Source organism: Strigops habroptila, chromosome Z (genome assembly GCF_004027225.2).
Source record: "Strigops habroptila isolate Jane chromosome Z, bStrHab1.2.pri, whole genome shotgun sequence".
NCBI classification, from domain to species: Eukaryota; Metazoa; Chordata; class Aves; order Psittaciformes; family Psittacidae; genus Strigops; species Strigops habroptila.
Window position 1 is genome coordinate 22039209 of NC_044302.2, and position 22634 is coordinate 22061842.

At 54.5% G+C, this 22634-nt stretch overlaps 3 protein-coding genes across 10 annotated transcripts in view; 1 reads left to right on the forward strand and 2 right to left on the reverse strand.

Annotated features, from left to right (window-relative positions):
- Positions 1 to 10571, reverse strand: part of DRC7 (dynein regulatory complex subunit 7) — a 26579-nt gene extending 16008 nt beyond the window's left edge. For 3 of the 8 annotated variants that reach the window (XM_030470822.1, XM_030470819.1, XM_030470818.1), the window contains exons 1-7: positions 7717 to 8399; positions 6319 to 6467; positions 5715 to 5874; positions 4512 to 4637; positions 2567 to 2761; positions 2105 to 2248; positions 1562 to 1780 (exon numbers count right to left, since the gene is read on the reverse strand). In XM_030470822.1, coding sequence (XP_030326682.1) covers positions 1562 to 1780; positions 2105 to 2248; positions 2567 to 2761; positions 4512 to 4637; positions 5715 to 5874; positions 6319 to 6467; positions 7717 to 7785 — 1062 coding nt within the window. In that variant the 5' untranslated portion in view covers positions 7786 to 8399. Of the gene's footprint in view, positions 1 to 1561; positions 1781 to 2104; positions 2249 to 2566; positions 2762 to 4511; positions 4638 to 5714; positions 5875 to 6318; positions 6468 to 7006; positions 7071 to 7301; positions 7360 to 7716; positions 8400 to 9683 lie in introns of those variants that run through there. The other 5 variants (XM_030470815.1, XM_030470817.1, XM_030470816.1 and 2 more) reach the window with 5 other exon arrangements.
- LOC115601178 (uromodulin-like) lies at positions 8480 to 14852 on the forward strand. The gene is made up of 9 exons (XM_030470828.1): positions 8480 to 8503; positions 9354 to 9420; positions 9954 to 10112; positions 10880 to 11085; positions 11585 to 11745; positions 12283 to 12528; positions 13171 to 13330; positions 13723 to 13852; positions 14462 to 14852. Exons 1-9 carry the CDS (start codon positions 8501 to 8503, stop codon positions 14560 to 14562), a joined length of 1233 nt encoding a protein of 410 aa, XP_030326688.1. The 5' UTR covers positions 8480 to 8500; the 3' UTR covers positions 14563 to 14852.
- A 716-nt stretch (positions 14853 to 15568) lies between these two features.
- LOC115619798 (adhesion G protein-coupled receptor G3-like) lies at positions 15569 to 22554 on the reverse strand. The gene is made up of 12 exons (XM_030512673.1): positions 22518 to 22554; positions 20533 to 20764; positions 20336 to 20453; positions 19658 to 19798; positions 19461 to 19579; positions 19334 to 19377; positions 19156 to 19256; positions 18541 to 18653; positions 18113 to 18396; positions 17511 to 17604; positions 16780 to 17066; positions 15569 to 16357 (listed from the first exon to the last, which is right to left on the reverse strand). The coding sequence occupies exons 1-12, from the start codon at positions 22552 to 22554 to the stop codon at positions 16242 to 16244; spliced, it is 1686 nt and encodes a 561-aa protein (XP_030368533.1). The 3' UTR covers positions 15569 to 16241.
- Between the last annotated feature and the right edge of the window lie 80 nt (positions 22555 to 22634).

Genomic DNA, 22634 nt, shown 5'->3' on the forward strand with positions numbered 1-22634 from the left:
GAGTGGGTATACCACATCCCCTACCATGCACCAGCCTCTGGGAAAATCGAACGGTACAATGGGCTGTTAAAAACTACACTGAGAGCAATGGGTGGTGGGACTTTCAAACACTGGGATACACATTTACCAAAAGCCACCTGGTTGGTCAACAGTAGGGGATCTGCCAACAGGGCTGGCCCAGCCCAATCAGAACTTTTACGTACTGTAGAGGGGGATAAAGTTCCTGTGGTGCACATAAAGAATTTGTTGGGGAAGACAGTCTGGGTTATTCCTGCTTCAGGTAAAGGCAAACCCACTCGTGGGGTTGCTTTTGCTCAGGGACCTGGATATACTTGGTGGGTAATGCGGGAAGATGGGGAAGTCCGATGTGTACCTCAAGGGGATTTGATTTTGGGGGAAAACAGCCAATGAACTCAATTGTACGCTGTTGCCTGCTCTATAACACTTTTATAACCCACCAGCTAGATATCTTCAGGTCACCAGCCATTGACCCTGACTTCCCTCCGATCATCACCTCAACAAAGAATGAATTTTGAGGAAACCAGACGAGCTCAGCAGTGACCAGATGAGTTTGGCGGTATCATCAGCAGGCAACAACCCAACACTATGTACCGTCCCTCCTGCCCTGAAAGACTATTACAAGAGATGGAGCCTGACATCATGGACTGGATGAGTTCAGCAATTTTACAGGGATTGGTCCATGGACTAGGGAACGATATCTTTCTCTGTGTGTGGGTGTGGGTGTATATATATGTGTATATATGGGACAGGGGTGAGGGTGTGCTGAGAGATGTGGGATCTGAGCATGACGTGAATGGTATGGAATAAGGGGTGGATACTGTCCTGGGTTCAGCTATAGCAGTCATTTTTCTCCTGCTTAGTAGCTGGTGCAGTGCTGTGTTTTTTAACTTTCAGCCTGGGAACAACGCTGATAACACCGATGTTTTTAGTTGTTGCTAAGTAATGTTTATTCCAACCAAGGACTTTCTCAGTCTCATGCTTTGCCAGGGAGGAGGGGAAGCCGGGAGGAAGCAGAGACAGGACACCTGACCCAAACTAGCCAAAGGGGTATTCCATACCACAGCACGTCATGCCCAGTATATAAACCGGGCGGAGTTACCCGGAAGGCCCAGATCACTGCTCGGGTCGGGCTGGGTATCGGTCGGCGGGTGGTGAGCAATTGTATCCTCTCCCCTTGTTATTTCACTAATCGTTATTATCATTGGTGGTAGCAGTAGTGGTTCTGTGTTATACCTTAGTTGCGGGACTGCTCTTATCTCAACCCGTGGGAGTTACATTCTTCCCGTTCTCCTCCCCATCCCTCCGGGAGCTGGGGGAGGAAGAAGGGGGGGGGGGGGGGAGTGAGCGAGCGGCTGTGTGGTTCTGAGTTACCGGCTGGGCTCAAACCACGACAAGAGTCTATGTCATCACAGCAACATGACCAGAGCCAACACAAGGAATGGTTAAGTGGAAGTGGGATCACAACTGGTATTGGACTTCTCCAGGACTCTGGTTAGCCCAACTGTCCCTCCCAGGCACAGGGTGCTAAAGGACTCATTACCTTGCAGCCATGCCTGCAGTCCTGCATGTTCACCCAGTAGTTCCTGTGGTTCCAGATGCTCTCGATCCCAAGGAAGCGTTTATCTGTGGTGTTGTGTCTGTTTCCCGTGAAGGGGTTGATGAAGAAGGTCTCAGGAACCTCCCTCTTCCCAGACAGAACCAAAACCCATGCATGCACCCGCAGGCCATGCAAAGGTTCAAGCTTGGGCTTTCCTGCTTCCTGTAGCACAGAGGACAGAGTGGTAATTACTGCCATTTTATTGCTACTTAGTCCAACCCAATGGCAACCTTATTCTCTCCTCTGACCACTTCCAAAGGCCTCCAGGCCCTTAACACTCTTCTGAAGAGTGAGGTAGCACATACTCAGTACATACTCCTATGCCAGCACACACCGTGTTCCCAGAGGCCAAGTGCTCATCGTCATGCTCAGGGTTGTGTCATACTTCACAGCAGAGGGCGGTGAGCTCTTTTCTTTGGCCAGCCATTCCCTGTGTCTCATCTCTTGACCCTGGAGTTTATAGTGAGGTGGACCTTGCTAACTCACCTTCTCATCTCTCTTCTTGTCCTTCTGAGCAGCTTCAATTGCTGCTGCGTTCTTGGCCTCCTGCTGAAGCTTAAACTTGCTCTGCATGTCTGGTATGGGCTTAATTCTATACTTTTTCTTCACCTCCTCTTTTGGTACCTGTGTCTACAAAAGCAGGGTACTGCTGTGAAACCCAGCAGAGATCAAAAGAAGGGAGAAAAGGCATGGCTTACAGGTGCCTCCCAGTTCCCAACCCTTGGCCATTTGCAATACTGGACCTAGGGAGCAGGAATTCAGTGAAGCCAAAGAGGCCTCTTGAGGAACTGTGGAAACTCACTCAAAAGATTCATTTGGTGAGGTCCCTGTTTGGTACAGACTGAAACCCATTGTGGACCTGAAGCTGTTCCCCTTAGCTCACCTCTGGAGCTCACTGGAAATGAAGAGGCTAAGCGTGCCTGCTTGGCTCGTCCCTGCAGGTCTCACCTCCAGTGGCTTCCTGAGCAATGGGCACAGCTCCTGCGTCTCATCCAGGGTGCATGTCTCCAGGGTGGCATAGCCCTGCACACAGTAGGCATCATACCCGGCCCCAATCAGCATGGAGCACAGCAGCACGCTGAAGTCAAAGCAGTTCCCTCGCTGGTGTTTCAGAGTGGTGGTCGGGGAATAGAGTGAACTGGGCTTGAAAAAGAGAGATGCATGTCTGCAGTGCTTGTCTTGTGAAGCTGAAACACACACCAGGCAGAGAGCCAGGGAGATAAGAGGGCACTGCCCATATCCCTGGGCTCTGCAACCATAGGGAATCTGTTACATAAAATTCCTATATATAAGCCACTATATATTTTTGTGGGAAAATTATTGAAAGTATATTCAAAACATGAGTGGGATTGGGATAGAGAAAGTTGGGTTTCCCTCTTGGTGGGGACAGTCAGAGAAGAAATCCAAACAGGATGTAGAATGATCAATGATCTGCACACAAGAAAGCCACTCAAATCACAGTGTCCTACAGTACATCAGGCCCAACAGCAGAGATATGAAACTGTCTTCCTCCGAATGACTGGATTTTTGGTATAACAGCAACGTTGGTTAATTTTTTTTTGTTTCTGTGGTTGCTTCTGGGCTCACTGTAGTGCAGGACTAACACTTCTGTTTAAAATAGATATTGTCAAACCCAACCCAACTATGCCTGCTCCAAGGACTGTTTACCATGCAAGAGCAGCAACTATCAATATTAAATTAATGGATCAGTGAGACACCAAGGATGACTTCTTTACATGGAGTAGCTTAGAGTCTGTTGTTTTGTTTAATTTAACTGACGAGAGAACTTCAAAATCTTACCTGGTGCTGCTGGAGTACTGATGGTGCAATCACCATCCCGGAAGTATTCACAAACTGTGTAGACAAGGCCCCTAGTGACATGGTTTAGTGATGGCCTTGGCAGTGCTGGGGTAATGGTTGGACTTGATGACCTTAAAGGTCTTTTCCAACCTGGTTCATTTAGAACCTCATGGTTCTAAAGGAAATTAGTAACCATCTACCAAACCACAAATGGCACCGTAACACCTGTGTGACCCTAAGCACAGCACAGTGTAAGGGGACCTGCAAGGTAAGTGGTGCACAACGGGATGCAGGCAGGCTGGTCAGACACAAGGGACACTGACAGGCTGATCAAATATAAAGGGTTCAAGGAAATTTGCCTTGTAACGTGACAGCCACAGACCCCAGAAGTCCTCTCCAAAGTGATGTGGGGAAATTCTGACCCAAATCTGGTGACAAATTTAGCCATAGGGAGAGACGGGCAGGACAAGCTCATTCAACTGCTGAAAACCTAATGCTAACCACAACTCGGGGGCAGGGCTTAACTTCCACCTCTAGCTGGCCTGTCTGCAGCGTTTTAAAGCAAAAGACCCATAAGCTAAATTCACACCAGCCAAGAACTTGCCCGAACTCTGGCATCATTCCTTCTTGCCAGTCTAGAAATCTCCCTTCAGCCACCCTAAAATATCCCCAAAACAGGGACAGAAATGTCTAGAGCCCCTAAGAACAGGTCACTGAGGTCAAGCATCATCCCCTAGGCTTCATACGCTCCTTTGTTCCAAGGTATCTTGGCCTTGGGACGCTCATCACCATTGCAACCCAAAGTGGACAGCTGGTCATATGGATTGACTGGGAGCAGGGCCAGGCCCCATCTTGTAAAAATGGTGCTTAACTCCTGGACGGGCACCACACACATGTGTACTGGGTTTACAGGTCCAGAGTGTGCAGGGCCTGGGAAGATCGAGGGGTTGCCTAAGTAATGAGGGGATGAGGGAGAGGTCAGCAATCTTTGTAATCCGAGCCACTGGGGTTTCCACATTGTGTCCTACTGAGAGACCCCTCTGTCACCTCCATTATGGGGCTGTTTCTGATGGGACTGCAGCCCCTTTCTTACCAGAGTGATAGGGCACTCAAGGGGCTCCATGACGAGGTAATCGGAGACGAAGCTGGCACAGCCATCCCAGTCGTACAGCTCCGTGTAAGGCAGTAGGGTTGGCCTCACCGTTGTGCTCACAAACTTCTGTAGGGCAACAAGAGGACTTTGGTTACCCAGCAGATGCCTGACAGAGTCTCCTGTCCAAAGCCATCGTCAGAACAGCCCTAGATGTGGCAGCTCACATTCAGGACCTCCCCACGGCTTATCAACAGCATCAGGAACCTTCCTCAGCCATTCCAAGATGGAAATTGCACAGGTTGAGAGGCCGTCTGCTTGTCTGTGCCTAAAACTTTGAGCTCAGCCCAGACACATTACAGGTGCAAGCCAGTTCTGCTCTTAGTTTTCAAGCAAGACAAACAGCTACTGCCCTTTCCAGATTTTTACATCATCCAGCATTTTTTGCCTAGCATGTTAATCATAGAATCATACAATGTTTTGGGTTGGAAGGATGCTTAAAGCTCATCCAGTTCCAACCCCCTGTCACAGGCAGGGACACCTTCCACTAGACCCGGTTGCTCCAAGCCCCGTCCAACCTGGCCTTGAACACTGCCAGGGATGGGGCAGTCACAGCTTCTCTGGGCAACCTGTGCCAGGGCCTCACCACCCTCACAGGGAAGAACTTCTGCCTAAGGTCTAATCTAAATCCACACTCTTTCAATTTATACTAAATGTTGGGGAAAGCTGATCCAAAGTAACAACTCCAGATGCCAGGGGGAAGATCAGGTACAGAACTAGACAACAGTTGTGAAGCTTGGGCCCAATCCTGAACAAAACCAGACACAAACTTCCACATGCACTTCCTTCCCTCCCTTCCTGTAACTTCTGTGAAGTTCAGAGTAAGACCTAGCTCTGGATTCAGATTCCGTATCTGTGACTAAGTCTGAGCCTTATCTATTCCATATGTTTCTTTTACTTTCTTTTATGTTTCTATGGTCTGTCCTGTTCCCAAAGCATCACGCTGCAGGGCTGCGAGCTGCCTGCAGCCCACAGGGTACCACCATCATGTGCGTGGCACAACACTTGTGGATTTGGACAGCCAGTGTGTTCCCGGGGTGCTGGGTGCCTGTTCAGCGTGCTGTGGGCACAGCAAGTGGGTTCCCATTCCCAAGGAAGGGCTGACCTTGCCCAGCATCAGTGCCCCAGGCCCGCACCACCCCATACCTCCACGCCACACTCGTTGACCGGGTGGAGGAAGAGTGGCTTGCGGTCAGGGCACAGGTGGATATACTGCTGGAGAAAATCATCAGCGATGTGCAGCAGCTGCTTTTCCTTGGGCGAACTGGTCTTGTACGAGGGTGGTAACTGGAACATGTCAATGGAGCTACAGCCAAAATCAATTCCAGGGCAGGAGGAGGCAAAAAGACAGAGGTAATAAGCCAGGAGCAATTCAGGCAAGATGACCTCCTACCAAAACACGGCAGGGGCTCCCTCTTCCCTAGGAACAAAGGGGATCATATCCATGGACATGATTTTGGCACAGCCAAGCTTCTCTGGAGTGATGACAAGCCGACATTCACCCAGAGGCTCACGGGATCATTGTATAGTGTCATGACACAGCAGTGAATGCATGTGCAATGAAGCCAGTCACTTCGTCTTACTCACACGTGCCCACTCTTGCACGGACACACCAGGCACGTGAAACTTGCTCACTCTCCTCCCTGTGCCAGGGGACCACGCGTGCCATCCACACGCATGCAATCTCCCCGTGGACCCCAGAGGAACCGTCTCTGCTCATGCCAGCAACTGGCCAACACAGATGACTTACTGCTTTGGGACACAGTCTTGCTCCGCAGGCACCTTTGTCTCCACATCCTGGAGGTCATCACTGACTGCCAAACCCTTCAGCTTTTCTTCCACTCTTTGCTCATCTTCTTCCTTCTCCTTCAGGGCATCCATTCTGCCTCCTCTGAGGAACTACAGAAACACATTCACATGGGTGAATTCAGGGGTGGCACCCAGATACACATCAACACAGAAACATTAGCATGCTGGCCACAGTGATTTAGTATGTGAGCACAGCTGAGGCGTGACAGTGAGGAGCGAGCACTGAATTTGAGTTTGGGCTGGGCTTGGTGAATAAGTGGCTGCGTGTTGCTCGGTGCCCTCGTGATCGGGGGAGCCGGTCTCAGCACACCATGCTGCATGGTCGTGCTGCACTCCCTGCTTGCTGTTCCTTGCTGCATTCTTCGACCTGCTTGGGCTGCTGCCAGCTGGAAGGCGGCTCTGGAACCCGCTAGGCACCAGCTGATGGCCGTGCCACAGCCTTCGGAGCGGCACGGAGCCGGGCCGGCGGCGCAAGGGCCTTGAAGGGAGCGGGACGTTCCGCAGCACTCGGCAGCCTCCAAGGACAAAGACTGTTACTGATCTCCTCCGGAGGACGCGAGGGCTGTTTGACTCCGCTCCCCGCGGTCAGGCTGACCCGTGAGGCGCACACAGATATCTGAGGCACAGACCTTGCAGCTGGGGGGACGGAGAGCCCAGCCCTGCTTCCCGGCCTCGGCACTGCCTCTGCGGCCCCGCGCCGCCGCTGCCCGGCACCCGCACCATGGCAACACTGGCACAGAGGCACCGCGGGGCCGTGGCGGGGCCTGCGGCCTCCCCGGGGCCTCCTCCCGAGCCTACCCCAGCCTTCACCCAGGGGCCTTCCCCGGCCTCCCCGGGGCTTCCTCCCGGCCCCCCCCCCCAGGCCTCCCACACCATCGGCCCCCTCCGGCCCCGGCTGTCCGCGGGGGCTCCGCAGGTGCTCACCCCGCACCCCCTCGGCTGCCCCGGCTTTCCCCACCGCTGGTCTGAGGGTCTCCCTGGCTGAGCTCCCGGTGCCACAGCCGGTGTGTGCTGCAGCCCCCTCTGCCAGGAGGCACTTGGGCAAAGCGGGGGGAAGCAGCCAAACCCTGCTCGCCGGGACAGCTCTTCAACCACCCCCACCCCCACCCCCCCCCCCAGCCCACGAAGCTGCTCTGAAACTCACAGAGTTTCCCTCCTTTTTTTTTTTTAATAACAATAAAACCGCAAAGCTCCCCCTCCCCCCGCTCCCCCATCCTCATCCTATTCCTCTGTTGCTTCTTAAGCCTTTGGGCTCGCTGCTTTCGCTTCTCTAAGCGAGTCTGTGCAAGCTTCTGTCAACTGCTTTGTACAACACATAGTGGAAAGCAGAGATTCTCACCCAAAAGCTGGCAGCCAGGGATGGCAGGAGGCCTTTTCTTTCTGCTTCTTTTTCTAATTGGTCGTTCATTAGACTGTAAGCAGGGTCAAGTGCTAAACACTTTTGTTTTCTGGTTTTCGTTGTGATTAGGAAAAAGCCTCTGTGGGTGGATGTTCACATTTGCCTCTTTGTTGTGGTGACTGTAGCAATTAAAGTACATAGTCTACATTAAGAAGCATCACCTTGAGTGATTACTGCTGTTGGTAGCCAGTAATCACTCCCCAAACACTTCCCAAACAAAGCATGGTAGGACCAAGCCCTCATCCCCCATCTCTCACCAGGTCTTAAATGTCAGAAGTCATTAAGAAACCAGCCAAAGCAACTGCACGTTCTGGTTGCGAAACCGCAGGTGTTCAGTACACAGTTATCTGGCCTTCACATGTTCTGCTCTGGTATCTACTGTTACTGCTGCGTCAAAAGCAGGTACCACAAAACAGTTGGATGCACAAACCCACACATTCCTGGGGATTTTGTGGATACTGCCCTATTTGGGATCCCACCAGGGCGGTGAATTGGGTCAATGGTCAAGAGCAATCAGCTAATAGGAAGCGCTGTCGGTGCTGGAGGATGGACTTTGGGAGGGTCCAATGCTGAAGGATGCTAAGCTGGCTGTCATGCAACCATAGGACAGAGTGTTTGTGTGGGGGGCAAGGATTAGCTGCTGAGAGGCAATATAAGGCAAGGAGTGGGGAGCAAGAGAGCAACTGGAGCACTGGTGGCTGGAGGAGCACGGAGCAGCCTGGCCATGGTAAGTAGGGTAAGAACAAGGCAAGAGCTTGAAGCTAGTGGGATTTCTCAGGACTGCTCCGGAGAGCAAGGAGCAGAGCAGGGGGTAAACCCTCCTGCCTGGAGCTCCGGGGCCAGGTGAAGGGTGAGCCATGTACTGCCAGACTGGAGTGGGGCTTTTAGCACTGCATCTCTCCAGCCACCAGCCCCCGGTGGCTCTTATCCACATCTCTGATAAAAAGACTCCAGTGTTGAGGGCTCACCCAACACTGTGCCATGAATTTCCCTAAAGAAATCCGTTATCTGTACCATTAGGGGAGATGACTTAATCTCTGACTTTGTGGCATTAATTTTAGTTGTGTTCAAAGCTTTGGGAGTTTTTTTATCCCATCATCTTCTTGTTATGGATATAGGTTACTGGAAAAGTGAGGATCCTTTTGCAAATCCTGGTTCTTCTGAAAAGCTGTAGTGGGAAGAGGGGAAACTCCCTTCCTCTCTGGGGAGCCTGGGCTGATGCCTCAGCTACACAGTTTTACTCAAGGTGCCTGTTCTTACTGAAATGTGGCTTTATCACTGCCACCATGTCCCTGCAAGTCCGAGGTTTGGTTTCTACCACCCTCTCGTTCTGGAACAGCTGCCTGAATTCAGGGCAGTATTTGACTCTTGTGTTAATCTATGGGGGGCAGGCATTGCTGATCTGTCCCTTTGGGATAGGAAATGACTTTGTGCCATTGAGCATAGAGTTTTTGGAGGAGATAAAGTACGGAAATTATCATACTCAATGTTTGAGGGTGGGCTCTTTCTGGATGACTGCAAACATCTCCAGCGAGCATACTAAGACCAAGTTACTCAGAGCCTGTTTGTTTTCACAGGAAAGGACTGTGAGATGTTTGCTGCTAGTCTGTGCCTTCTGCCTGGCTGACTTTGAAGGCAACAAGAGTAAGTCTCCCTGTATACTGTCCCTGCTGGGTCACAGATGGGTACTATGGAAAGGAGAGGTCAAACCCTCACCTGACCTGTGTCCAGGTTCCTCATTCAGGGCACTTGCTGAAGGCTGCTATGGGGAGATAACAGAGCAGGACTCAAGGGGAGGCAGGAACTGGGGTGCAAGAGCCAGAAAAATAGGCAGAAAGCTCAGGCTTTCCATTCCTGCCACGTGTAGTATATAACCTGTGGAGAGGAGTGCAGTGGCTGTGACATACCACCACTCTCCTTGCTAGCTGGTGGCAGGCTCCATAGCTCTGATCCAGATTACAGCCATGCTGAGGAGCTCTCCCAGGCTCTCACTCACATCCTCCCAGGCAAGCCAAGGGGAAGGTTCTTCCTCAGATGTGTCTGCCCTGGCTCTAGGCGAGGACCTCAGCCCTAGCGAGCTGTGCAGGGCTTCATGCTGTGGGTGAGTTCGCTCTCCTGTCTCTCACAGGGGAGATTTCTTGTTGAGTTTCAGCTTTCTTACCTTCCCTTTGCTGCAGGGGAGCTGGCAAGCCCCTGGCGAGTGGCAGCCCTCCATCTCAAGAGGAGCCCGAACGCCTGCCTGCCAAACCCTTGCCAGCACCAGGGGCACTGCCAGCTGATGAAGGATGGACCTGTTTGCAGCTGCAGACCGGGCTTCACAGGGACATTCTGCCAAGGTAGGGGATGCTATGAGCCCTCCTCAGTCTCTCAAGGGGCACCAGAGGGAGGGAAGATGGGCATGGTGAGCTGGCGTCACCACTGCTCTCCAGTGCAGGCTCCAGGAGCATGTCTCAGCTCCTGCCTGCCGCCACCACCATGTCCTGAATACACATTGGTACAAAACCCAGTCGCAGGCCATTTCCTTCCTCTCCAAAAGTCTTCATTCCTTAATTCCTCGGCTGCTGAGAAGCCATGCCAGGGCAAGAGGGCATGCTGCAGAGCACAGTTGACTCGCAGTGTCAGAACAAGCACACACACTCCAGCATAGCTGCAGCGAAGCCTCTTCCAGACACTGGCCAAAAACTGTCTTCTTCATCTGCAAGAGAGGATCTTTGTACCTGTCTGGTGCCCTTCGCAGGCTGCAGTGATTCTGTAGACAGCCTTTGAAAGACCCAGGGTCTTTCAGGATCCCAGCCTTAAAAGACGCACGACACCTGTCTTTCATGTCTTGAGCTTTTAAGGACTGTGTCTGTTTAGGGTAGCAGTGTCCATGGACTTGGGCAGGTCTTAAGCAACCATGAGAAAGTAACAGATCCACATTAACGTCTGTGTGTTCCCACAGGTTTGTCTTTTGCCCAGTGTCTGCAAAGACCCCCACCAACAGCCTCTACCGAGACTGGGATGAGGGTCTGCTGGGCTCAGTGGGACTGTGCCACCCCATAGCTGACCTAGGGCTCCTTCAGGCCTCTTCACTATTGCTATTGCATATGGCTTTTTCCCCTAGATGTGGTACTGAAGTTGACCTGTGAGGAAGGGAAGATGAAGATGATGGTGAGGAAGGAGGTGTTTGACCTCCTGAAGATCCCTAAGCAGCTTGTCCACTTGAGGAACCAGGCATGCAAGGTCTCAGAAATGGAAGAAGAGGGTGAGCTGTTTTTTGCAGCCACTCTCACAGGTGAAAACCACACTGCCTGTGGATCAGTAGTTCAGGTAAGGATCCAGCAGAGCCTCTCTGCGTAGCTCTGAAACCATGAGAGGAGCAGATGTGCAGAGTATGCACAGCAAAGGGGAAGCGCCAGAAGCTTTCCCTTTGATATCAGGTGCTGTAAAGTTCTCATTCCCCTTAGAAGGCTTAACTGGGGGGCTGTCGGAAAGCTCTATCTATCACCTGGGTAACAGCCTGCAGCTTTCTGGTAGCATCCTTTGAGCTCTGCAGCCCTGGCTGTAGCCGCTTTGTCCCTCATTTGATTCATGGGTCAGGGAGGGTTCAGAGGAACCAGTGCTCCAGCTCTGCACTGCCCTCACCTGTGGCCACTCTGCTGACTCCTGCCTGCTCTGCCTGCTGGCAGCCTGTGGACATGGGACTTGAGCAAAACCCCAGCAGGTATCCAGGCCTGGAGCAGCTGAGTTGCACCATCTGAACTGCACTTTGGGGCTCTGTGTATGGACTTAGACATAGTCTTGAGACTTGATTTCTGTGTCGTTCCAGCAAAACAGCTCCCACGTGTCATACTCCAACGTCATGGAGTCAGGGTGGGATGCGCACGGGGCGGTGATCCCTGAGAGTTTTCAGCTTGAGCTGAATTTCTCCTGTGACTACCCCTACGAGCGAGTGGTGAGACTGCCCGCCAGTCCCACTGCTGCTGACAAGTGAGTGGTCCCTCTTCGCCTCACTGCTGACATGAAAGAGCCTGCAGAAAAATAGATGCCTTCAATGAGGTGATCTGCAAAGGCCCTGGGGAGCCACTAGGGAGCTCTGAGATCAGGCTCCCTCTCTTTCTCTTCCCAAAATGGTTTTTCAACACGAGGTTTGGGCCTGGGGCAGAGCCAGAGGAGCATGCACAATCTACCTTTCTCCTAGCCTCACTGCTTGAAACCAACTATCAAAAAAATAAAGGGTGGGAACTGGGAGATGTCCCCACCAGGCCCCTGTGAAAGTGCAGGTCAGGACCTTGTGAGCTGCCTTTCTTATCGCCCTCACTGGCCAGCCAGCCAGTGGGAACTCCTGGAGCTCCTCGCCTCTGCCCGCACACAGTATGGACATACCAGCCCAGAGGCAGCTTGGGGCCTGGCTCTCACCTGAAAGCAGAGGCACATCCCGAGTCAGTGCACCTCTGCTGCTGGCCTGACTTGTGCTATGTCCTTCCTGCCTTATTCTGTATGTGAGGTCTCCTTCTCTCTTCTCAGGCCAGCGCAGTTTGAGGTCAGAGAAGGACACTTCAATGTCAGCATGAGACTGTACAAGACCCCCTCCTACCTCCAGCCCTATCACCTGCCAGCTGAGGCCATACCCGTCAAAGACACACTCTATGTTCTGCTGGAGATAGAAGGACAGCACCAGCTCACGTACTTCCTGCTGAGCGTTGAGGGCTGCTGGGCCACACCAAGCACGGATCCCTACCAGGACGTGCAGCACAAGCTCATTGAGGAGGGGTGAGTAGAGTGCCCATAGTGCATCTGGTCTCCTTGCACCATGAAGACTGTCACTTCTCTTTGCTAGGTGCTAAGGACTGGTTGCTGTGAGGGAGCAATGAGCAATGACACCATCATTTGCATGGGTGGAACCTATGGTGAACACCATCATTGAATGGGTGGAACAGCCCCATAGATGATCCCTCTAACCACTCTAAACTGAGCCCCCTCTCCTGGCCCTGCTCTATTGCCTTCCCTCCAGCAGCACTTCTGGCCAGCTGGTGAGGCAAAGAGCAGGGAGGGGAGAGGGGAGACCTTGCTGCGATGTGCAGAGAGGTCTCTGCTGAAGAGCTTGCATTAAAGTTGGCTGTAGCCAAGCTAAAGGCAGTAACATGGATATCTGGGAAGTGGGAAGCACAGCCAGGCTCACTGCACCTGTGCAGAGCAGCTGTGGCCCCAGAGACCAAGGCACAAGCCAGCTCCTGTGCTGGTAAAAATTTCTCCAGGAGGTGGGCACAATGCAGGGTGCCAAGAAAAGGCATCCCCACCAGCACCAAGACAGTAATAGTTCTGTTCAGCAAACCCTGGTCCCCATGTGCTTGGTGTTCCAGGCTGGGATGCTCCCCATTGTTTCCACCTGCTTACTCAGCCATGGTGTCCCAGGTGTCCCCATGATGAGACAGTGACATACCTGAACAGCTTTGGAGAGAGCACTACTGCCAAGTTCAGCTTCCAGATGTTCCAGATTGTTGGTTACACCGAGGTGTTCCTGCACTGCCGTGTCCAGCTCTGTCTCCCCAATGGCCCAGAGCCCTGTGCCAAGGTGAGCTCTCCCAGTGGTCTGCACCATGCCCTGGCCACGCAGAGGAACCTCCCTTCCCTGGGCCTGCTGCTTGGAGAAGGGGCTTGGGTTTGGGTGCCTCAGCACAATAAACACCTCCCAGCAGCAGGAGCTCAGCCCAGCACCTTGAACTAAAGGTACAAGGGCTTGAACCCACCAGAAAGCTCCTTTCCCTCTTTCTTCTGTCTGTTGGGTGTTTGCAGGAGGAAAGGCTTATGCTGGGACCTGGGGAGGAGCAGGCTCTTGACCGCTCCCAGGCCACGGCCCCAGAGGTGCCTCTGCAGGGGCAGACCACCAGGATGTGCTCTTGCCCCCGGAGCGGGCTTCTCCCCTGCTCTCTGGTCCCAACACCCTTCCCTTGTCTTTGTCCACAGCAATGCCCTAGGCACTGGAGGAGCAAACAGGCACTGGCCAATGACTACAGTAAGATCGTCTCCTATGGGCCAATCTGCCTGCTGGGAAAAAAGACCCACCATTCCAGGGATGAGCAACAGGACCCGAAGGGTATGTATGTCCCTCTGGGGAGGGCAGGAGCAGCTCACGGACCCTTGCAACTCTCTAGGCAATGCCTGGTTATTTAAAAGCGCTGCTAAAGTCACTGCCCTGCACAGGAGCATGGAGTCTTTCAGGTGTCACGGCCATGCAGGGTGTGCTCTGGGAGCCAAACCAGCACACAGAGGTTGGCTCTGGTGAGCAGCTCTGTGCTGGACACAGGTCGGGCTGAGCAGGGTGGGAAGGAGCCAGGAGCCAAGCAAGGAAAGCTGAGCTCTCACACTGGATCATCAACCCTGCAAGACAGGCTCCTTCTGAGCACTGAGGTCAATCCAGGACCAAGCCCACCTACAGCATAGCTCAGACCAGTTGCACAAATGACGAGCTAAATGGAGCCCCCAGGCAGTGGGTGTGGGTGGAGGCCGCACATGAGGCCAATTGGGATGACTGAGTCCTGTTATTAGTGCCCTCAGGACCCCGACATACCCCCAGCTGCAGTGGCTCTTACCCTTCCCAGGAGATAACCTCCCCAGATCAGCTCCAGCCAGAAGATGCTGTGTCAGGTCTCAGCACCAGCTCAGGGGCCCTGTATGTGTAACCAACCTTTCTCTTCTTTGGCAGGACACAACTCGTGGCTCCCTGCGGCCCTCCTTGTGCTGTGTACTCTCACTTTGTTCCTTGTGGTTCTGGCGGCTGTTGGTGCGAGGCGTTGGCTGGTGTAGAAGGCAGATGTTCCCAAATGCTCCATCACTGGCAGTGTTCAAGGCCAGGTTGGACAAAGTCTTTGGTGCCATGGTCTAATGTGAGGTGCCTCTGCCCATGGCAGGGGGGTTGGAACTGGATTATCTTGAGGTCCTTTCCAACCCTAACTATTCTATGATTCTATGAAATAAATGTGACAGCAGCAGAGAGGCTCCTGCTTGTGATGGTTGGAGTCAAATAGCGCTTCAAGAATGAGCCACATCAGAGTGTTTTGGTTCCCTATAGCATCCCTGGGACCTTCTTATCCCCTCCGGGCCCATGCTCTCGAGCATCTGTATTCACTTATTCAAAACTTGCTTTTCCATGCACTCATGGCGAAGTTCACAGGAACTTTTGACCTGCTGTACTGAGTCTGGTCACAGCTCAGTCCTGCCCAGTGCGTATCTCAATAAAGGTTGTATTATGGATACTTAAATAATGAGCATACAGAGAAATTCTTGGGATTGAGATGAGATCTTAGGAAGAAGTTCTTCCCCGTGAGAGTGATGAGGCCCTGGCACAGGTTGCCCAGAGAAGCTGTGGCTGCCCCATCGCTGGCAGTGTTCAAGGCTAGGTTGGACAGGGCTTGAAATATCCTCGTCTAGTGGAAGGTGTCCCTGCCTGTGGCAGGGGGTTGCAACTGGGTGAGCTTTAAGGTCCTTTCCAACACAAACCAGTCTCGGATTCTATGATTCTGTGATGGGAGGTTCCTTCCTGCTTCCCAGAGAGTCACCCATGGGAAGCTGGAGGTGCCCACTCTAGATACTTGCCCACCAAAGCTGGACTTTGCGTGGTTCTGTGTGGCACAGATGTAGCATTAGCAGAGAAAGGGCTGCTCTGTGCCTGCACCATATATACAACTATCCATGGAGATTTCTTACTTCATTCCTGACAAATTGCCAGCAAGACTTTTACCCATCAAAGTATCCCTTGTATAAAGCAAATAACAAAAAATATTGAGAACATCAAAGACTAAAACCAAACTGCTCAGAGAGCTGACAGAGATTTAGTACTAAAACACAGGTAAAGAAGAGGAGTGGCCGTGTGTGCATTCAGCTGAAGCACGGTGACCTCCTGGAAATGGTTGGAAAAGGAGGGATGTTCAGCAGATCACTGCCCAAAGAGCTCAGCCCCGGTCTGTTCGGAGGGGATGTATTGCAAAGAACGTCGTGGGATTTCTCTATTTCTGATGATTCCCAGACCTGAACCTCCTGAGTCCAGGCTGGAGTCAATCAATCCTCTCACCTCCAACAGCAGGAAAACCCACTGCTGGGTTGGTCCAGCACCAAAGGCCATCTCTAGCAGAGGAGGATGGCTCCATGCTGGCTGGAGGTACATGGTTCATGGGCTCCCTCCTTGCCCCCACAAGAGTCCCTGGGGAAGGAGACTGGGGGCGTTTCAAGACCTTGGGGCAGCTGCAGCCTGGAGGGAGTTTGGCAGAAGGGATGTCTCCAGAGCACCTTGCCCAAGGCAGGCTGGGCTGAAGCAAAGTGCATCTACTGCTAAAGTGGATCATGCCCACTGAAGGGTAAACTGAGGCATGGTAAACTAAGGCATGGTAAACTGAGCCCTCATCCTCTGTGGGAAGCTGCATCTGTTAGGATTGAGGCTTACTCCCAGCAGGGGCACGCGCAGGCAGGGAAGGAGGTGTAGCCAGCAGCTAGTCCTGGGAGGCTGTGGTGGCTTTGTCATGTCTGATGATGTGGGAGAAGGAGCCAACGGTTTCCTTTGCCTTTGGGTAGTAGAGGACAACCAGCCAGATGAATATGAAGATTCCTGCAGGGAAAGGAAGGCAGATACTCAGCAGCTGGAGATGGTGGGAAGCATCCAGCTGGGATGCTGCTGGCTCTTCCCTGCCACTTCCAGGGTGTTCCCCCAGCTTGCTCCTGCTCCTGCAGGAGGGTCTCCCCACGCTTCACGGTGAGCCATTTGCCTGGGACATGACCTGGGTGGATACTGTCCCTCTTCCTCTGCTAACAAACAGCTTCCTTTGAGGAAAACCCAGTGGAGTGGATGTGGTTGGGAGCCATGACCAGCTCCATGCTGGTGGCTGGGAACTGCTGCTTCCCTGCCAAAGGGAAGTGCTCAGAAGATGCTGGTGCCTTGGTAACCCTGGTCAAGCCACTACCAGGCTGGTTCCTGCCTCCTCCATCTTCCCCACCCAAGCCCAGGGTTCCCAGCTTGGATCCAGTCCTGACCTTGGATGCAGTTGAGGATGGTGAAGAGGTAGAGCATGGCCACAGAGGAGGTGCCATGGGTGAGGAACGCCATGGCCCAGGTGGCTCCCAGCAGGCAGAAGAGCCCCACTGCCACCAGGGCCACCTTCCAGGCCTTGTGGTCTCCCTGTACCACCCCTGTGCCCTGCAGACTGCAGCTCTTCTGGATCACCACCCCAAAAACAGCTATGTTGAAGAGAAAGATGAAGCTGAAGTAGCCACAGTTGGTGATGTAATGGACCAGAAAATGTTTGGAAGTGATCCAGCACCTGAAAAGAGACAACCACAGTGCCTCCAGTGGCTCTGCTAGCCCCAGCAGCACCCATGAGAGCCTCCCCAGGGGCACGTGTTGGGGGATGCAGGGAGACCCTTGTGCTGGTGGGGTTTTCCAAGGCCAGAGTGAAGCAGAGGGGACAGTGGTGTGCATCTGCTGCCCTCCTGTTGCTCAGCTGGGAGGAGGGAGCCTGAGGAAGCTCCGTGTGGCCCTTGGATGTCCCTTCATGGCCTGGGGGCTGCAGGCATGACTGTGGAGGCTCAGCACAAGAGATGGTGGTTACCACGGCTCTGGCTGCTGTGTTGCAATCACAATTGGGGAAGCAGAAGTGCAGCGTAAAGCCGAGCAGGATGGGTGCAACCAACCCCCCCAGCAGGAACAGGTTATTGCTCCCCATGCCAAAGGGCCACCTAAGCCCTGTGGGTGCTGGAGCACGCACAGGCAGGCTATAACCTGGTGGTCCATGGTCTGGATGCTGTATTCTCCATAGCTGTCAATGGCTCCTGCCACTCCCACCACAAGAGCGGGGAAGCCTGGAAGAAAAAGGGAGACACTTGGGGGAGGAGAGGGAGGCAAGAAGGAGGCAAGGTGGTTGCTTGAGGTCTCTGCATGGTCCTGGGTGTGCTGGCCTCCAGGAAGATGGGGCTTAGGGACCCACGGAGGTTGCACAAGTGCTGGGGGCACAATGGTTGCTGCTGGGACATGATGTGGAGAAGGAAGTACAGTGCTGAGGACCAGGGCTCAACGTGTCCCCTCCTCTGCCCCAGTCCCCGCCAGGGTGCCATGGAAAGCAATGGGCGAGGAAAGACCCCCAAGAACATCACCTGCTTGTTGAGCAGGAGGATGGTCCCCAGCAGGGTGGAAGGTGTGCGTGCCCCAAGCCCATAAGAAGACCCTTCTCAGCCATGACCGCAGCATTTGGAAGAGCTGTGAGGAGGACAGGAGCTTGCTCATCCGCTGCGCATCTTTGCATCACCCAGTTTCCTTTTGATTGTAACCCGCTGCCCGCCTCTCCCTCTGGCTCTTGCTGGTGGTGCTCACCCCAGCCCACAAGGCACAGCTTCAGGAGGTAGTGGCGGATGTAGGTGCCAAGGACCTTGATGAAGAGAAGGTAGAGGTGACAGCCCTCCAGCACCATCCAGGTGAAGCAGCAGAGCAGGCAGTAGTGGGTGAGCCCCCCCAGGACCTTGCAGGTCCCCAGCAGGGTTCCAGTGGAGAGCCCACTGTTGAGCAGGAAGGCCAGATTCAGGAGGAGCAGGCTGCCCACCAGGTTCTCATGCAGCCCCAGGTTGATGCGGAGGGTCTCCTCAGACCTGAACCTGCACCTGAGCATCCCCAGGGGGAGCAGGAAAGGCAGGGTCACAGCTGAGCAGTGCCCTGTGTCACAGCAGGTTCAGGCAAAAGCACCAGAACTGCCCTACACCCCTCCCAGCCTGATGAGTCCCCAGGGAGCTGCTGGCACATCCTACCTGAAGAAGATGCAGAAGGCGATGGTGAAGATGGAGAAAGCCATGGCTATCCCACAGCCAGCAGTGGCAACAGTCATCAGGGCTTGTGCTGTGGGCTCATCCAGGGCTGGGTTCTGCCAAACGTGCACTTTGTGTTAGACAGGCCCTGGACCAACCTAGACAATCCAACTGCAGCTACCAAAGCCATGGGACTGCTGACCCTGGTGGCTGCTGCAGAGACCCCAGGCAAGCCCCTGGTCTGTTCCCCCAGAAGGTCTCTGGCGGCAGTGGGGCAGTGGTGGCTCAGAGGAGATGCTCCCTGGGGTGTGGTAAGGGATGAGTGAAGGCTATGGTGGACCATTATGAGCACCTCCACCAGCAGACAGGACCCCAAGCCTTGTTGCTCCAGAGCCTGCACTAGGCTGGAAGCTGTTTCCACCAGGTACCCACTCTGCCGAGTTGCTGCTGCCTTCCTGAGCTGAAGGTGGGCTTGATTTTGGGACCTCAGCCTGCCCTGGAGCAGCTATAACTGTCCCTATAACTGTGCAGCTGCTGGTGGTACCCAAGAGGCCACCAAGGTGAGGCATGCAGCACAGACAGGGTATGAGCACGAGCTGTGGGGAGTGGGGTTGTCACGAGGAGGAGGGTGAAGAAGGTGAGATGGTTACAGGAGCAGTCTGTCCCCTTGTCCCTGGGCTGCGTGTCACATCTGCTGCTGCTCCAGCCTCCTGCCTGCCCTGCAACAGGCACAGGGTGATGGCCCCGAGCACAGCACCCATACCCGGCCCCAACGAGGACCCAGTGAGAACCAGACCTTTGCTGGGATCCCAGAAGACACACTGTGGGGTGATGCCCTGCAAGGGGGTAGACCAGCATTAGCCGATGCCTCAATGAGGGGCAGCAAAGGAGGGATGGAGGGAGGGCACGGCTGACTGATGCGCGGCAGCTGCCCATTGGCGAAGGTGAGCTGCACGATGTCCCGCAGCCCAGAGATGCTCATCTCTCCCACTGTGATGCCCACCACGGTGTCATCCAGGACCTGCCCTGTCTGGTTGACAACCTGTGTGGGGGCAGTGCTGCCTGAGCCAAGCCAGCAGGTAGCAGCGGCTGGAGGGATGCCAGCAACACCGGCTCATACCTGGAACATGCCCAGCTGTAGGATGTTGAGGACCATTACCACCACGCACATTGTCTGGGTGCTCAGGGACCGGAATATCCCCTGGGGGAGATGGATTTTCCCTGCCTTCCCCTTCTCCGTCACATTCAGCATCCTGGGGCGCTGTGGCAGAGAAGGGTGGTGGGTGCTGCTGGCAGCATCACCTCGCTGCTCAAGATCCACCAGCATTGCTCTAGGCATAAATTCAGCCCAGCCCAGATGGGTTTTTCTCAGCAACATCAACAGGAACCCCAGGGCAGAAGGGGAGAATCTCATCCACAGCTCCCAGCAGGAAAGGATCAGAGCTGGGAGTGGGTCCCAGGAGAGCTCCAGCCCACCATCACCCTGTGGGACGTGGTCCCCTGAGACATCCAGGGAGTGGGAAAGCTGGCATGTGGGCAGGAGGCACAAGGTCCCACACGTTCCGCCTCTACCTTCCCTTCACCCTGACCACCAGATCTTCAGGGAGGCTCTTCCCTCCCTAACACCATTTCACATGATTTCTTGCCAAGGGAAGCTAAAGCTGACGCTGGTCCATGATGCAAACGTGGAGCAAGGTGGAGGAAGAGCACACCATGGTGCGCCAAGCCTTGGGGCTGGGACTGAGGGATGCTCGGAAGGCAGAGGCCCTTCCGAGCGAGGGACAGGGGCATGTCTCACCTCCATGGGAGAAAAAGCGATGAGGACGTCTTGGGTGACAGCCCTGCTGACGTTCAGAAGCAGCACCTTCACCCCAGCGAGCCGACTGTGCAGCACTGGCCCCACCACCTGTAGCAGCCTGCAAGGCAGAGGGGCCGTGGGACCAGTGACCCGGGCGGCTGAGCCCCCAAGCCCTGCCCTGCCCGGCCTGCCCTCACCTGAGCCAGCGCTCCCGCAGGTAGGCACACGTGGGGCTGCCCAAGCGCCCCAGCTCCGGGCAGCGCTGGGGCAGGTCAGGGCTGAGCGTCCTGTCCCCTCGCTCCTCCAGCTGCACCATCACATTGCAGCACTGGTGCCGCCCACCACCCTGCCCCAGGGCTGTGCAGGAGGGGAGCAAGGTGACTGCTGGGCAGCGTGGTACTGAGTGCGCGGGCAGGGATGGGGGGACCACTCACCAGCACAGACCTCCTGTCCCCTGGCAGCGTCTGGAGGAAGAGCATGTGGGGAAATGGAGGGAGAACCCCAACATCTCTGGTCAGCTCCTCCCCTGCCCACAGCAGGAGGGGAGACAGCAGAATATGGCAGCTGCCAGGCTCAACAGGAGCAGCCCTTCAGTTTCATGGGCTTCAAAAACATGGACAGCATCAGGAGAAGTCAAAGCCACCACATCCAGCCCCCGAGTGGATGCAGATGAGACCCTGGGTTTGCTGCTGGTCCCAGGTTTGGAAACAGCCCCAGCAGCAAACCCACCCCACTGCCAGCACTCCACACATCCCAGCAGGAACTTTCCCTCCTGGCCCGGCCACATTTCATGGTGAAACCCTGCCGTGGTCTTTGGGTCAGTGCTTTCCATGGGAAAACCCACCACCAAGCGGACACTTGCCTGCGTCCCCCTGACCCGCCACTCTCCGGGCAGCACCAGGAGCAGCAGGACTGTGCCCAGGAGCAGGTTCATGCTGCTCTGTGTGGTGTCCTGGCTGCTCCCAGCCATCCCACAGAGCTCTGCTCTCCGTGTACCAACAGCTCTGCCCCTCTTCGGGCTCCCCTGAGGCTTGTGCCTGCTCCTGAGGCAATGGCCGTGGCCTCAATTCCCTTCTGAGAACCCCTCACATCTTCCTGTGGGTTGGCATGTGACCTGCCCCAGCTCACAGTAACTGTCAGAGCCATGTCCTTTCCTCCTCGGCCACTTCCATCTGACTTGGGGCTTTTGTCTTTCCCCTTTCCCCCCATCCTGCAAATCCTTGGTTGACGGCCCCTACCAGCCCAGCAATATGTCGGAGCATCCCTATCCCAACCCTTTGTAGATGATCTTTAAGGTCCCTTCCAACCCAACCATTCCATGATTGTGTGACTCTAGGAAACTGGGCACACCACCAGGCTTTGCTGTGAGCTGCTGCGAATGAAATGCCCCCTTCCTGGGAAGGTTACCCCTGCCCCAGCCGGAATCCCTGTAGAGGGGGATGAGCCACAAGTGGAGTATTGTCCAGAAGAGGAACTGGTGGGATGGGAGACACAGTGCTGTGCTTGCTAGCAGCACAGCTAGGAGAGCCGCATTCTGCCCTGCAGGTACGGAGGGAGGAGATTCCTGTCCTGCAAAACCTCCCTCTTTGGATTCCCATCCTCCAACAGCCTCCCTCTTTGCTGGGCAGTGACGGTCATAGAATCATAGAATCATAGAATCAAGCAGGTTGGAAAAGACCTTCAAGATCATCAAGTCCAACCGTTCCCCAACACTGCCAAGGCCACCACTGAACCATGTCACTGAGGGCCTCGTCTACACGGTTTGTGAACACTTCCAGGGACGGTGACTCCACCACTGCCCTGGGCAGCCTGTTCCAGTGCCTGACCACCCTCTGGGGGAGTAATTGTTCCTGATCTCCAGTCTAAACCTCCCCTGGTGCAGCTTGAGGCCATTTCCTCTTGTCCTATCCCTAGTTCCTCGGGAGAAGAGACCAGCCACCTCCTGCCTCCATCCTCCTGTCAGGTAGTTGTAGAGAGCGATAAGGTCCCCCCTGCGCCTTCTCTTCTCCAGACTAAAGTCCCCAGGTCCCTCAGCTGTTCCTCATCACACTTGTGCTCCAGGCCCTTCACCAGCTCCACTGCCCTTCTCTGGACCTGCTCCAGCACCTCAATGTCTCCCGTGTAGTGAGGGGCTCAGAAGCGAACACAGGATTTGAGGTGTGGCCTCACCAGTGCCCAGTACAAGGGTCTTTGGAGGCCACAGCAGCTTCCTGAGCCATGGCATCTCCCTCTATCACCCTGACCCCTGCGGCCCTGGGCTGCCAGTGCTCTGCCGGGAGCACCATCACTGGTCCCAGCT